Below are 13,788 nucleotides of genomic sequence, written 5' to 3' on the forward strand. Positions count from 1 at the left end.
CCATCTTTGGCCTCCTCCATTGCCAGGGCAAAAGTGAGGACTGCAGATGCTGGAGATTAGAGTCGAGAGTGTGCTGCTGGAAAAGCACAGCAGGCCAGGCAGCATCTGAGGAGCAGGAAAATCAATGTTTCAGGCAAAAGTCCTTAATCAGGAATCCTTTCTCCTTGGATGCAGCCTGACCAGCAGTGCTTTTCCAGCACACACTCCTGACTCCTTCATGGCTAAGAAAAACACAGCTCCTATTGGAGGCAGAACTTCCACCTGGACACTTTCCAGCCGGAGGATTCAACACTGAGTTCTCCAGTTTCAAATAACCTCCCTCCCCATCCCCTGACTCCCTTCCCAACCCCTCCCATCCACTGCTCCCCCCCATCAATCGGATTCATTCCTCCCATTGACCAACTCGGTTGTACCGTCCACCTGTTCTCACCTATCCCCACTTCACCATCCTGCTCCTGCCACCCCCTTCATCTGCAGCTCCCCCCACATCCACCCCGAGTCCTGAAGAAGGGTTACACCTGAAATGTCGACTTCTCCACCTCCTGATGCTGCCTCACTTGCTGTGTTCTTCCAGTCTCCTGCCTGTCTACTTTGGATTCCAGCATCTGCAGTTTTTTTGAATCTAACTAATGTAACTTGTGTCAGACCACATCATTTTATCTCATTTCCCTGTGATGAAGTCAATACTGCAGCCTGGGCTTTGCCAATATAGTTGGCTTCTGCCATGTGCAGGGCACCTTCATGGAGCAAACCGTAGGCATCCTGAAGGGGAGGTTCTGATACATTGGTCAGTATACCTCAATGTGCTGCATAAAAACAAAATGCTGAAGAAACACGAGAGGTCTGGTGAAGAGAGAAACCTTTCACATTCCAGGATGTTGGCAGACCTGTGGAAAACCAAACATATAAATAGAAAGCAGGAATTTTCAGCATTGCTTCGCGTGAGGTCCACTGAAGATGTTACCTAGTAAGGTAATGAAACGTCTGGAAATGAACCTTTTATCTCAGCGAGCAAACCTACATCCATTTTCTGTATTTGTTTCAGATTCCCTTCACTGGTAATTTTTTATAGAACCCCTACAGTATGGAAACAGGCCCTTCAGCCCAACAAGTCCATACCAACCCTCCGAAGTGCAACCTACCCAGATCCATTCCCCTATTACTCTACATTTACCCCTGATTAATGCACCTAACCTCCACATCCCTGAACACTATGGGCAATTTAGCACAGGCAATTCTGTACATCTTTGGATTGTGGAAGGAAACCAGAGCACTCGGAGTAAACCCACGCAGACACGAGGAGAATGTGCAAACTCCACACAGAAGTTGCTTGAGGCTGGAATCTAACTCAGGTCCCTGGTGCTGTGAGGCAGTATTGCTAACCACCGAGCCACTGTGTGTGCTACATAATCCTAGCATGCTGTGCTTTACAGGGTATGAAACAGGGAGTATGATGAGTGCTGAGGAGTTGGGAGAGTGGCAATTGTCTCCTGAGGAGGAAAATGAGGGTGACTTAATTGACACCCATGTCCTATAGATCAGTGTTGAGTGAAGTAATCACTCATTGACTGTAAGTTTGCTGTTGCTCAGAAGTCAAACAGGTTTAGTTTCAGAAACAAATGTTTTTTCTTTTTGGCTTTTTTCTTCACTTTTCCTGCTATTATAATAAAGAGCATGTTGGTCCAATATGTCATTCCTAATTTGGCTGGGTACCTACAGATACCACCCTGTCCATTAGTGAGAAAGGGGCATGTCATCTGCCACTGGTGTCAACTACCCATGCCTAAAGCAATGAGTGCAGTTTTGCTAACACTTCCAGTAGTCAATGAGCATTTTGTTGGACATGGCCTGTCCGGGCAGCTGCCGACCTATTCTTAGTGTCTCCAACAGACCTGCCTTCTGCTCCTGAGAGTATTTATGTAATTAATTGCTGATACCATGGGTTCCTTTCCTGCCTGGGCTCCAGTAGTCCTGAGTGGCAGTGACTTGGGGTGTGTTGACCTCAGCTTGCTGTAGCAATATGCCAATTATGTGCTCACCGTAAAGTGTTCCGCCACAATCTAGCTAATGAACCCACTGTGCTGTCAGTAGCTGAGCTAATTAAAAGTTGCAAGAGCCAGTCAGTGTTTCCCTGAAGGATCCATGAACTCTTCCTCAGAGGTGGAGGTGATTGGTCTGATGGAGGTGGCTGTTTCCTTCATGACGGAGGCTGTGTGGACATCTGTTAAGCCTGGAGAAGATAAGGGGGAAATGAGGAGGAAATAGGGGAAATTATAAGCATGTTAAGAATAAGTTCAACAGTTGTAATGGGACAGAACAGCAAATTTAAATGAATCTTACTCACTTGCTGGGACTCAAAGGTCCATCAGGATCTCCATGACCTTGTTAGCAAATCCAGGGTGCTAACATGCCTCTGTTAGCTATTTTTAGAGCCGACTCTTCACATACTAAAACTGTGACGGGTCATTCCTGGCTTCCAGTGTTTGAACTGGTACACAGCTGGGCTTTAAGTATGGGGCTGGTGGAGCTTGTGGAGAAAAACCCTCAATGAAACTCAAGAATTGACATTTAGGCATACTTGGGAAAATTTCAGCCCAATGTGTGACATACACCGAGTGTTTCATATGTTTTAGATCAACAGATGTTTAGTGTTAGAAGTTTAACTGCTCACTGGAGGCAAGTGCTAAACAATATCTAAAAAGAATGGAAATCATATGCTTCAGGTTACTAAAATTCAAAAGGTAAATTACACTTACTGTATAAAGTCACAGTTAAAAAGCGAGAATCATAAAATGGCATATGATCTAACTTAGCTATAGAATTAGAGACATGACATTTGCAATTATTCCAATTAAAGAAATGTTAGTCATATGATCTTCCACATGAAAGAAAGTTATGACATTTGGTTATAAAATTTGGTTAATTTGTATTTATGTCTGGGACAGATAGGCATATCAATGTTGCCTGTTTATCAGTAGAATGAAGTGAGAGTCTTTGTTTCGACTCAGAAAGGGCACAGCCAAGAAACATAACTTGTTTATCGAATCTCTACACTGTAGAAACACGCCATTTAGCCCATTGAGTTCATACCACCCCTCCAAACAGCATCCCACTGAAACCAACCCCCTACTCTACTCTGTAATCCTGCATTTCCTATGGCTAACCCACATGTTCCCTAGACACTGAACACTTTAGCATGGCTAATCCATCCAACCTGCACATCTTGGGATTGTGGAAGGAAACCAGGGCACCCGGAGGAAAGCCATGTAGACACAGGGAGAATGTGCAAACTTCACATAGACAGTTGCCTGAGGTTAGAATTGAACCCTGGCGCTAGGAGGCAGCTGTGCTAACCACTGAACCACCATTAGGTAATGATCAAGTGCATGCAGACACTGAGGGAGAGGATTTCTGGTACGGATGACCATCCATAGGTGGATATCCTAACACAACATACCTTGTACAATCGCATATGATAAAAGAGGACCTGACCTAGATACTGAAAGGCAACCATAGCTCTGCAGAAGTCAAAATATTTATGAGACACTGAAAATACTGGTGTATAAAGTACAGACAATATGCCACCAGAAACTCCAGGAAAATTTCAGAAATTCCAAAAAGACTCATGCAATATAACTTTTCTTCCCTTCAATGGAAAGAATCACATTGGTGGGATAGCCTCTGGCTGTTTCCTTCACTGTCAATACTTGGAATTCAAACTTAGACCTGCTATTCTGTTCAATTTAAGCAAACATGTAAGATTGCTCTGCAGACCCAATGTTTGCAGGATTTAAGTAATCCCCCCTCCCCCCAGTCACATAATGCAGAGTAAAATACTTAAGTGGCAATTAAGTGAAATTTTACTGGACAGATACATAGACAATACAAAATAAAACTTAATTTTATAATAATGATTACATTAAAAGGTACATTTCAAATAGTTTCACAATCTATAACCATATCTATTATGTTGAATTATTATTGTACAGCATTGGATGTAGTAATACACTTTACATGAAATACATTTGCCTTCCCTCCCTTGATAAGGTTCACAACATAGATGCACAATTAAGTTTCATGTAACAGTTATGTACATCAGCTCTGAGTAGCTCTGCCACATGGGAACCTAATAGTTGTCCAAAGATTCTGATATGAGAAGTGACATATAATGTTTGTGTCCCATTTGAATTATTAAAGAGAACATTATACATTAAAGAAAAATGAAAGACAAACCAATTTTTTCAATTAAACATCATGCTTCTGTACTCCATGGTATCTTTAATACTATCAGAACCTCCAATAGTCTGATCAGCTTTCAAAACTCAGTGTGAAAGTAGGAAGATGTTTTCACATGTTATCAGGTTATTCTGACTGAGTAGTGAGAAATACTTCTCAATTAGTTATATTTTAAAAGCTCCCATTTGAAACAAGTCACTGCTGTTCTTTCTAGACAATAGGAACTTGACAATGATCATATTTTCAAAATCAGCAGTTACACATTCCAAATCTTGACAGAATTTTGTTCACACAAAACCTATTGCCACCTAATTATCCAGATAAAGCCAAACTCACATCTCACTTCAAAAATTAGTGACAATAGTTCCAACCATATGATGTGAAAAGTTATTCCTCCAAAACATTGCTCCCTTCCTGCATCGAACGTACATTATGAAAGGGGTCAGGTGATACAATTACAGTCATGCAATGAATTGGCCTTCACTGACAAGATTTATTAATAAAACCTTGAAAATTCCCACAACAGAAACTCAATATTTACAGAAAAATAATAACAATTTATAAATGCTCATAACCTGACAGAAAAATTGAAAATCATAGAAACATAGACTGATACGGCACACAAGAATGCCATTTGGTCTAACGTACTTGTGCCTGTTCTTTGGTGACAGTATTCAATATGTCTCATTCTCTACAATTGCTTTCCCTTCAAGTATATCCAAATGCTAGGAATTCACAGCATGCTTTTCCCCACCTTTAAAAATACACATTTCTGGAAAACACTTTCAAAAGAGTCCATGCTAAAAATATTTTAACATCTTTTTCCATTTAAGTCAGTTTTTGCCTGAATTAAATGAAAAATACTTTGGTTAAAAATAAGGCAACTTTGACATTTCTTACAAAGTTGCAACAATTTCAGAATTAAAAAAAAAGGGGCTGCAAAAAGATTAAAATCTTCAAAGGATGGTGTTTAAATCTAACCGATCAAAAACAAATATTACCCGAACTGCAGCATATACGTTGGCCTGGCATACAGATCAGCCTCATTTTCCAGTGCCCAAAAATTATAGTTTTGCATTGTTCACTGTGCAAAGTGAAGGAGGGATTTTTTGGAGGGATTTTCAGTCTTCAAAGGCCAATTTGTGTGCTGACTTCCATGGTTGGAATTATTTTGGAATTATTTTGCCATTCATTTGGCATCACGGTCAAAATGATGGGAATTTCTTCCTAACAGCAAGGTGGGCAAAACTACACCATATATCCATATCTCTTTCTTAGCCCCCACCGCCAACCCTGCTGTAACAGTTCAAGAGGCTGTTCATCAGCATTTTCTCAAGAACCATTAAGAACAGGTTTTAAATGGACCTAAGCAGCAATGCCCACATCGCATAAAGAGATAAAAAATAAAATTCCCATAAACAAAAAAAACTTTTTTGAAGGGGTAAATGTAGGGGAATGGGTCTGGGTGGGTCGTGCTTCGGCGGGTTGGTGTGGACTTGTTGGGCCGAAGGGCCTGTTTCCACACTGTAAGTAATCTAATCTAATCTTTCCTTTAATAGAAATCCTGAGGAAGAGTACTTGTTTAAATGACAAAACCAAAATTTCTTCTCATATGCTACATGTAAAATTGCTCAAAACAAATTAAACAAGAGGCATAAACAAACACTGCGATACAAGTTTAAATAAATTTGGCACAAAATTCAATTAAACGTTAATAAAACACTGGATGTACTAGATATTAAGTTACAGTAATATATACTTTTGTCATGTTTTGTCATGTTTTACATCCAAGTAAAAGCACCATAATTTCACCAGAATACATAATTTATACTATAACATAACCATCCGATTGCACTAAAGCTTCAATCTGGCCATGAGATTCCAATGCAACCCAACAACCTGGAAAAAACACTTTCAACAGATCATAAGCAGGAATATTCCAAATGATACTCTGAAATATAAATTTGAAAATCTATCTAGATCAACATTTAAGAGATCTTTCCTCAATGTTTAAAATCACTTAGTTTCCTAGCACTGTCATTTTTTTGTCAAACTGACTTACATGCAATATAGTGCAGGGCTGTCATAATATTTACAAAAGTAATTTGCACACCACCTAAGTAACTCCATTATTTTTCCTTCAATAATTTGCTTTCACTTAACACAACGAGAAGCCACAACTAAACACAAAATACACTCTGGAGCCAGCCTTTGGTTTCATTCATGAAAAATGACAGGGAAAACTGAATATGCTTCTGGTAATTACTAGTCATGCAGTCTTTCACAGTGAAAGACTTCATTAATTGTTACTCATTTGATGATGGCCATTTCCCAACAGCCATGAGCAACTTTTACATAAAATCAGAAACATTCTTTGATCAACAAATTTGCCAAGATGTAAACGAGCTAAATTATACTCCAAACATTTGCTGTTTACCAGCTTCCTTGAACAATAGGTCTGGGAATCCACTGTGGATGTAAAGAGCAACAGAAATTTTAACAGTAAACAGAAAATGACAATCATCAAGCAAACAAGGTTAATAGCTCAGGTTTGGCCCTTTGTCTGAACTACAGTCAAGTCTGAGTAATCCACAGATTTTCTTTATTTTTATTCAAATAATTTCTATGAACAGTTTCATGATTTCTCCCTTCTAAATGCATTAGGGTTTGAATGCTACATATCATTAGCAGACAAAATGAGAAATGACTTTTTTGTTGTTCTTAGGAGCATGCCATCCACCTCTCTTAAAAAAAAACATAGTATCCACTACACTAAATAACAATTTAATTAATACATCACCTACAAACTCCAAGTACCCGTAACTACTGCAAGCACAGAATGAAAAGCAGCACGAATCATCTTCACCAGCTTATTAAAACTTAAATGACCTATCATTCACAATTATGGTTTGTATTGTTGGTATGGAATTTAGCTCATTTGCAACCTGCACTACATGACCAAACTGAATTCATCCCAGTACAGTTCACAGAGTACGGCAGTAAAGTTTACAGTACTGTACTGATAACTGTAGCTTTTTAATATTAAAAAAAATTAACAACTTTATATCATTTTGTAATGACAAGTTGAGGGAAGTCAGTGTTAAGGAAGAGAATGTATTATCACAGTAAAAAGCAATATGAACACCAAATATTGCCAGGTTGAGCAATCACAGAACAGATTCTGAATAAAATTCCTTCCTCTGTGCTTCAAATGGTGAGCTCAAAATCAAAGTGACTGCATATTCACACAACGTTCCCTTTCTCTCAGTCCAACCATTCGGTAGGTCCAGGAGTGTGATTGTCAAACGCTGTGGAGACAAATCACTGGCAGCTTAGTGCCATAGTCTCACACCCATCAGGAAGTCGATTGAGAGTTTCTATTTCACATCAAATCCTTCAGTCAGCAAACAGATGGGAATTCCATGAATTTGGCTTCCATGCAGGCAAAATAACAAATAAACAGTTGATGAACGATTCTTCTGCGTTAAGCTGTGTAATATTTCCTACATTTGTTTTATTTAATGAAATTATAAATGTATTTGAAAAAGATTACAATGATTGACACAGAACTAAATTGGCAACTGGAAAAAAATTTCTGCTCCCAACATGACTAATATAACTTGTTTGATTTATATAGCACCTTTAATAAAACAAATGCACTTTATTGGAGCACTATCAAGGAAAAAATGAACTCCTAAAATGAAGAGATTAAATGGCTGACTAAAAGCTTTGGCAAAGATCTATTGTTTCAGGATTATCTGAAGTAGCAAAGAGCTATCGTAATAGAGTTCCAGAGATTAGGATGTTGATGGTTGAAGGCATGGTGACCAATAGCAGGATGAAAGATGTGAGGGAAATCACAATAGAGTGATAACAACATACAATGAGTTAAATCACTGTGACACCGAGACTCTACACTCCTCACTCTCATTCTTGGCAGTTACATTTTTTATTTGAGTAATTCTAAAATATCAATAGTCTTGTGTGTCAACCAATATGACCTCTTATTGAAAATAATGTATCTAGAGCTCTACAGATAAGCAGCTCTATATATTAGTTTTATTGCTAAACTTGACCCATTAAGAAATGAACTCAAAGCTTTAGTACATGGGAATGTAATTACCTTCTCCTTTTAATACAAAGTCCATGACAGTGATCTTTGTATGTGATCTTTGTGTACAGAAGATTGACTTGTAATATTTAATTAGTTTCCATGAGTGGAGGTGGAAGGAGACAATTCACTTCCTTTTTTCTGTTATATTTTGAGGTCTATAAAATAGCCAGACTGTTTTGTATTAGCGCCCCACAATGGGTTGAATTTTTCACAAAAGCATTAAAAACATTTTTAAAAAATGAAATTTTCTTGCAAACTTTGCAACATAGGTGCCAGGATAATTAATAATAACATCCTACCCAATGCACTACTGAAGAAAGAATTTTCCTTATTACTATTCTGCTGGTGAATAAAAGTCAAATTTATGAACTAGAGTTCCATACAATTTAATATTGTGTGATTAGAAGATCTGGACTGGGGATTTTGTGAATGGATGACAATATGAGCAAAGATTTGGAGGAGCAGGTGTGGGACTGGGGTGGACAAAGTTAAAAATCACACCACACCAGGCTATAGTCCAACAGGTTTATTTGGAAGCACTAGCTTTCGAAGTGTTATGACCACCTGATGAAGAAGCAGTGCTTTGAAAGCTCGTGCCTCCAAATGAACCTGTTAGATTAATACTAGCAAAGTACTTTTAGATCAATTTATTTCTCTTGGAGAAGATAAGTCCTATCTTTAAATAAGTGGACATATAAAGAAGCAGCATATACTGAATTTCTCAGTATCCTATCACATTCTGCTATCGTTCAAGATAGTGTATTGTATTAGATTCACAATGATGGTATGACAAAGATACAAAACTTTACATTCCTATATCTTCTATCTTCATCCAAAATCAATTAACAGACTTGTGAATATTGACAATACAATGTGTGATGGATGGTGAAACTTCCAAAAGCATCACATGGTAAAACATGAGGACAATCATAAATTAGTCTTCAAATACTGGAGAAAGTGGATGAATGAACATGCAAAATTAGAGACAGGTGGAAAAAAATTGCAAAATATCAGCAGTGTCATACAGTACCACTTCAGTGTTAAGATATGTTACCAATTTTTCAGCAAAGTATGGGAAAGTCATGGGAAATAATCCACGAGTATTTTACAAATTTGAAAGCAATCACTAATATATTCCAATCAATGCATTCTTCTGAAATTACAGAGGCAGATTATTTCTCTGCAAGTTTACAGAAAACATCGTAAACTTCTGGATTCTCTTGCGCAAACTGCTCAGGTGTATTTCTCTGTAACCAGTCGGTTGATCGGATCTGTTGGCGTAGTAGTCCAATCAGACCATCGAGGGCGGGATCAGGTGGAGACTGCTGGACACCAATTTCGAATATATCCTCAACAACTTTGGTTCTATTCTCAGAGTCAGTATTAGATCCTTTTTCAATTGACTGGATTTCTGAATCTTGCTCTTCCAAAACCTTTCTAAGCCTCTGCATTCCTAAGCAAAAGAAGAGTGAAATCTCAAATTGGTTTTGGAAGCAATAATTTATAAAATTTAGGAAAATAAAAGTAGAAATAACTTTCGAACATACTTTACTAAGCTACTTACCACATTAAAGTACAGGCAGTAAAATTATTTTGAATTTCTTTGTCACTTCATTCAAAGTTTTGGCTCGACTTTGAACAACCATAATGCAACATTTTCAGAAACCATGGGGCAAACCATTGTAAGCACGATTTTTAGAACAAAATGGTGGTGCAGGACCACTTTGAAAGGCATCCAAAAAGCAGTTCCATGGGCAGAGCACTTGAATGGCAGGTCTGGGTGCATGCTGAAGAGCTCAAGGAAGTCTAATTTTTGACACTTATGTCAAAATTGTGGCGGACTTACCCAACTCTTTCCATCTGTTCTAAGAGTCGGTCAGAGGCCTGTGCGGAGGTCTCTTGACAGGTTTGGAGGGCAGGCCACCCCCACTTTGACTCCAGCCGTCCCTCCACAGGCACTTGTTTAAAATTTATTTTTGGGCGGCACGGTGGCACAGTGGTTAGCACTGCTGCCTCACAGCGCCAGAGACCTGGGTTCAATTCCCACCTCAGGCAACGGTCTGCGTGGAGTTTGCACATTCTCCCCGTGTCTGCGTGGGTTTCCTCTGGGTGCTCTGGTTTCCTTCCACAGTCCAAAAATTTGCAGGTTAGGTGAATTGGCCATGCTAAATTGCCTGTAGTGTTAGGTGAAGGGGTGAATGTAGGGGAATGGGTCTGTGTGGGTTTCTCTTCGGAGGGTCGGTGTGGACTTGTTGGGCCGAAGGGCCTGTTTCCACACTGTAAGTAATCTAGTCAAACTGGGTAGCCCCTTAAAATGAGCACAAGGATCGCAAATGCACAATCGTGTAATTTATAGAATTTAATGTAAACACACCAGTTCTTTTTGTTTGTATGAGGCCAACATTTATTGTCCAGCCCCAATGGGTCAACCACATTTCTGTGGGTCTGGAATCACACATAGGCCAGTCCAGGTAAGGATGGCAAATTCCCTCCCTAAAGGAGGTGAGTGAACCAGATGTGCTTTTCTGATTACCGACAATGGGTTCATGGTCATTGTTAGACTCTTAATTCCAAATTTTATCTGGCATGGCAGAATTCAAACCCAGGTCCCCAGAACATTACCTGGGTCTCTGGATTAACAATCCAATGATAATACCACAAGGCTGTTGACTCCCCTTCCTCTGAGGAAGAGGTCCAACTAGACCAACTGACCAACTGGTCTTTCCTGGGATTCATGACCCCAGGAGCAGAAATCCCACCTGGTAAGAATTGCCAGCTGCACAGTAACCTTACTGTCAGTAATGCAACCGGAGGCGGCCTAAGATCACGGAGGATCCAGGCCAAATGTGAGTAAGGAACTGAAAATGTGTTGCTGGAAAAGCGCAGGTCAGGCGGCATCCAAGGAACAGGACAATCGACGTTTTGGGCATAAGCCCTTCTTCAGGAATGAGGTAAGTGTGTCCAGCAGGCTAAGATACCAGGCTCTCTCCCAAATATGAGTAAGGTCAGGATAGGGTTCAAAAGGGAGACTGGACGGTCGGAGCTATTCACAGGGTTTCGTTGGCAATTACCCTGCATGATGCTAAATTCCTTGATCATGCACAAAGTATTTTTGAAAGAGTGATCCCACCCTCAAACCCATCGGCAAATTCGATAGGTAAAGCATTACCTTAGGCATTTAATTCCTGAGCTACCACTCCACCTCCATTTGGATCAGAGATTATAGGAATCAGTTGGCTCACTAATGAGAAGGCACATTTCCCTGACTGGGCTCTTGTGGCCTCAGACCCAATTCTTGACACTTTGCTACCACTAAGGAGACAGCCATGCAGACAGCATGATTAAGTGGTTTCAGCTTGATATTCCCTGTCACAATGGGCCATATTAAATCCAGCTGAACTAAATTTTTGTGAAGAATTGGTGCAGTGTGTCAAATGTGCAGGGAGAAAAAGTGCATAATACATGATCTGGTGCAATAAGTATGATTTGTGGGGTAGGGGAAGGCCTTACTAAAGAATCCCTGATTTGGAGGAGGCAGTGTTGGACTGGGGTGGACCAAGTTAAAAATCACACAACACCAGGCTATATTCCAACAGGTTTAACCTGCTGGACCATAACCTGGTGTTGTATAATTTTTAAAGAATCCCAGTTTTACTATTAACATTAGAACACAACAATTGCACGCAGGGATCCTTAGTCTATAAATAGGGACGTCAATCCAATAATGCCAATGATAAGTGATGCTTTCATATTCTGAAAAACATGCACGGATTTGAAACTGCACCAAATTTTATCTGTTGGTTAATCAGTGTAATCTCCAGCATCTGCAGTCCTCGCTTTCTTCTAACCAGTGTAACGCAGACACAAACGTTTATCAACATCTGCATTTTAATTATACACTCCTCAGGTAAAGGAATGGGAGCTGTGGAAACATACATTTGGAAGTGATGGAGACATAAAGAGAGAGAAGAAACTGAAACCAACAAAGTGAAGATATTTTCATCAGTCTACTCACCTAACTGTAGCCGGTAGGTTTCATCAGCAAATACAATGCGGAACCAGCCAGGCTCACAGCAGCCAAATGACCTCCCATTGATGAGAAGAATTTTATTCTTGACAAATCGCTTCAATAGTTTTTCCTCTTCTTCAAATGTTGGATTCTTTAAGTACTGGATCAGAAGAAATGAAAGTATTATATTCTGTGGTTTTCAGCAGTTCATCTGCTGAATTACCCAACACACTTTTAAATCCTTTCCTAGTGTGGGAAAGGGCTCAAAGCATCCTAATGTACAGACACAATAAATTAAATTACATAAATTAAGTATAAACTAGCAGAATCCAGTTATATCATATTCAGGGTTGTTAAAACCCCATGATTCTTCAGAGCCTTGTGCACTAGGAGGACAGACATCAAATGAAATCCTCTGAAAAAACCCATGCTAGCCCCCTCTACCCTTGCAAACCATCATTCATGGTCTTTAAATGTGTTACTAGCTTTCTCATCAGTTCTTGCTATTCCCACAGGAAGAAAGTGAGGTCTGCAGATGCTGGAGATCAAAGTCGAGAGTGTGGTGCTGGAAAAGCACAGCAGGTCAGGCAGCATCTGAGGGATGTATTTTCCAGCACCACACTCTTGACTTGCTATTCCCACAACTTTGTCTGAAATTCTCCAATTGACTTCCAAGCAATGAAATCGATCGAACTAGAGTTATAAACCACCTCTATGAGTATGCACAGCACTTAATCTTATATTCCATGGCCCGTCTGTAGGGACCACCCCTTTCAGGGAGTTCATTTCAGATCATTCAGACCATCACTTGTGTCCTTGTCATCTCTGGACTGAACAAATTCAAGTGTAATTATCTTTACTTAGACCTCGGGTGGTGCCAGTCCTTTGCATTTTTCACACAAAATTGCTTATATTAATATGTAGAGGTACAACATCCAAATTTGTCATGTCATTGAACCTTTCAGCAATGTAGCACAGATCAGTTACATCATAGAGGTGATGATAGATACAAACAACGTCTCCTTTACTGTTGATTTGTCACAATGGCCAAAGGAACTCAAAATAAAAAAAAATTCACTAAATGATCAAGTAGACATTTGTTATGACCCCATAGAGACCCTCAAAGTTTAAAGAGAAATTCAAATAGCCAGTGATTCACAGAAAAATGAAACTATAAAATTCTGCATTTAAAAGAAATTAATTTTACTATATAAGAATAAAGTACAGTAAACACTAAATAAACCCTCATGTCACAGAGTCATAGAGATGCACAGCATGCAAACAGACCCTTCGGTCCAACCCTCCATGCCGACCAGATATCCCAACCCAATCGAGTCCCACCTGTCAGCACTTGGCCCATATCCTTCCAAGCCCTTCCTATTCATATACCCATCCAAATGCCTCTTAAATGTTGCAACTGTACCAGCCT

At 39.5% G+C, this 13,788-nt stretch overlaps 1 protein-coding gene across 3 annotated transcripts in view; it reads right to left on the reverse strand.

Moving 5' to 3' along the window:
- Nucleotides 1-3,842: 3,842 nt before the first annotated feature.
- The window catches only part of accs (1-aminocyclopropane-1-carboxylate synthase homolog (Arabidopsis)(non-functional)), a 66,195-nt gene continuing 56,249 nt past the window's right edge, over nucleotides 3,843-13,788 (reverse strand). For all 3 annotated transcript variants that reach the window (XM_072592235.1, XM_072592233.1, XM_072592234.1), the window contains 2 exons: nucleotides 12,366-12,519; nucleotides 3,843-9,803 (listed from right to left, as the gene is read on the reverse strand). In XM_072592235.1, the coding sequence (XP_072448336.1) occupies nucleotides 9,523-9,803; nucleotides 12,366-12,519 (435 nt within the window). In that variant the 3' untranslated portion in view covers nucleotides 3,843-9,522. The remainder of the gene's footprint in view (nucleotides 9,804-12,365; nucleotides 12,520-13,788) is intronic.

The sequence above is a fragment of the Chiloscyllium punctatum genome, chromosome 22 (assembly GCF_047496795.1).
Source record: "Chiloscyllium punctatum isolate Juve2018m chromosome 22, sChiPun1.3, whole genome shotgun sequence".
Classification (NCBI taxonomy): Eukaryota; Metazoa; Chordata; class Chondrichthyes; order Orectolobiformes; family Hemiscylliidae; genus Chiloscyllium; species Chiloscyllium punctatum.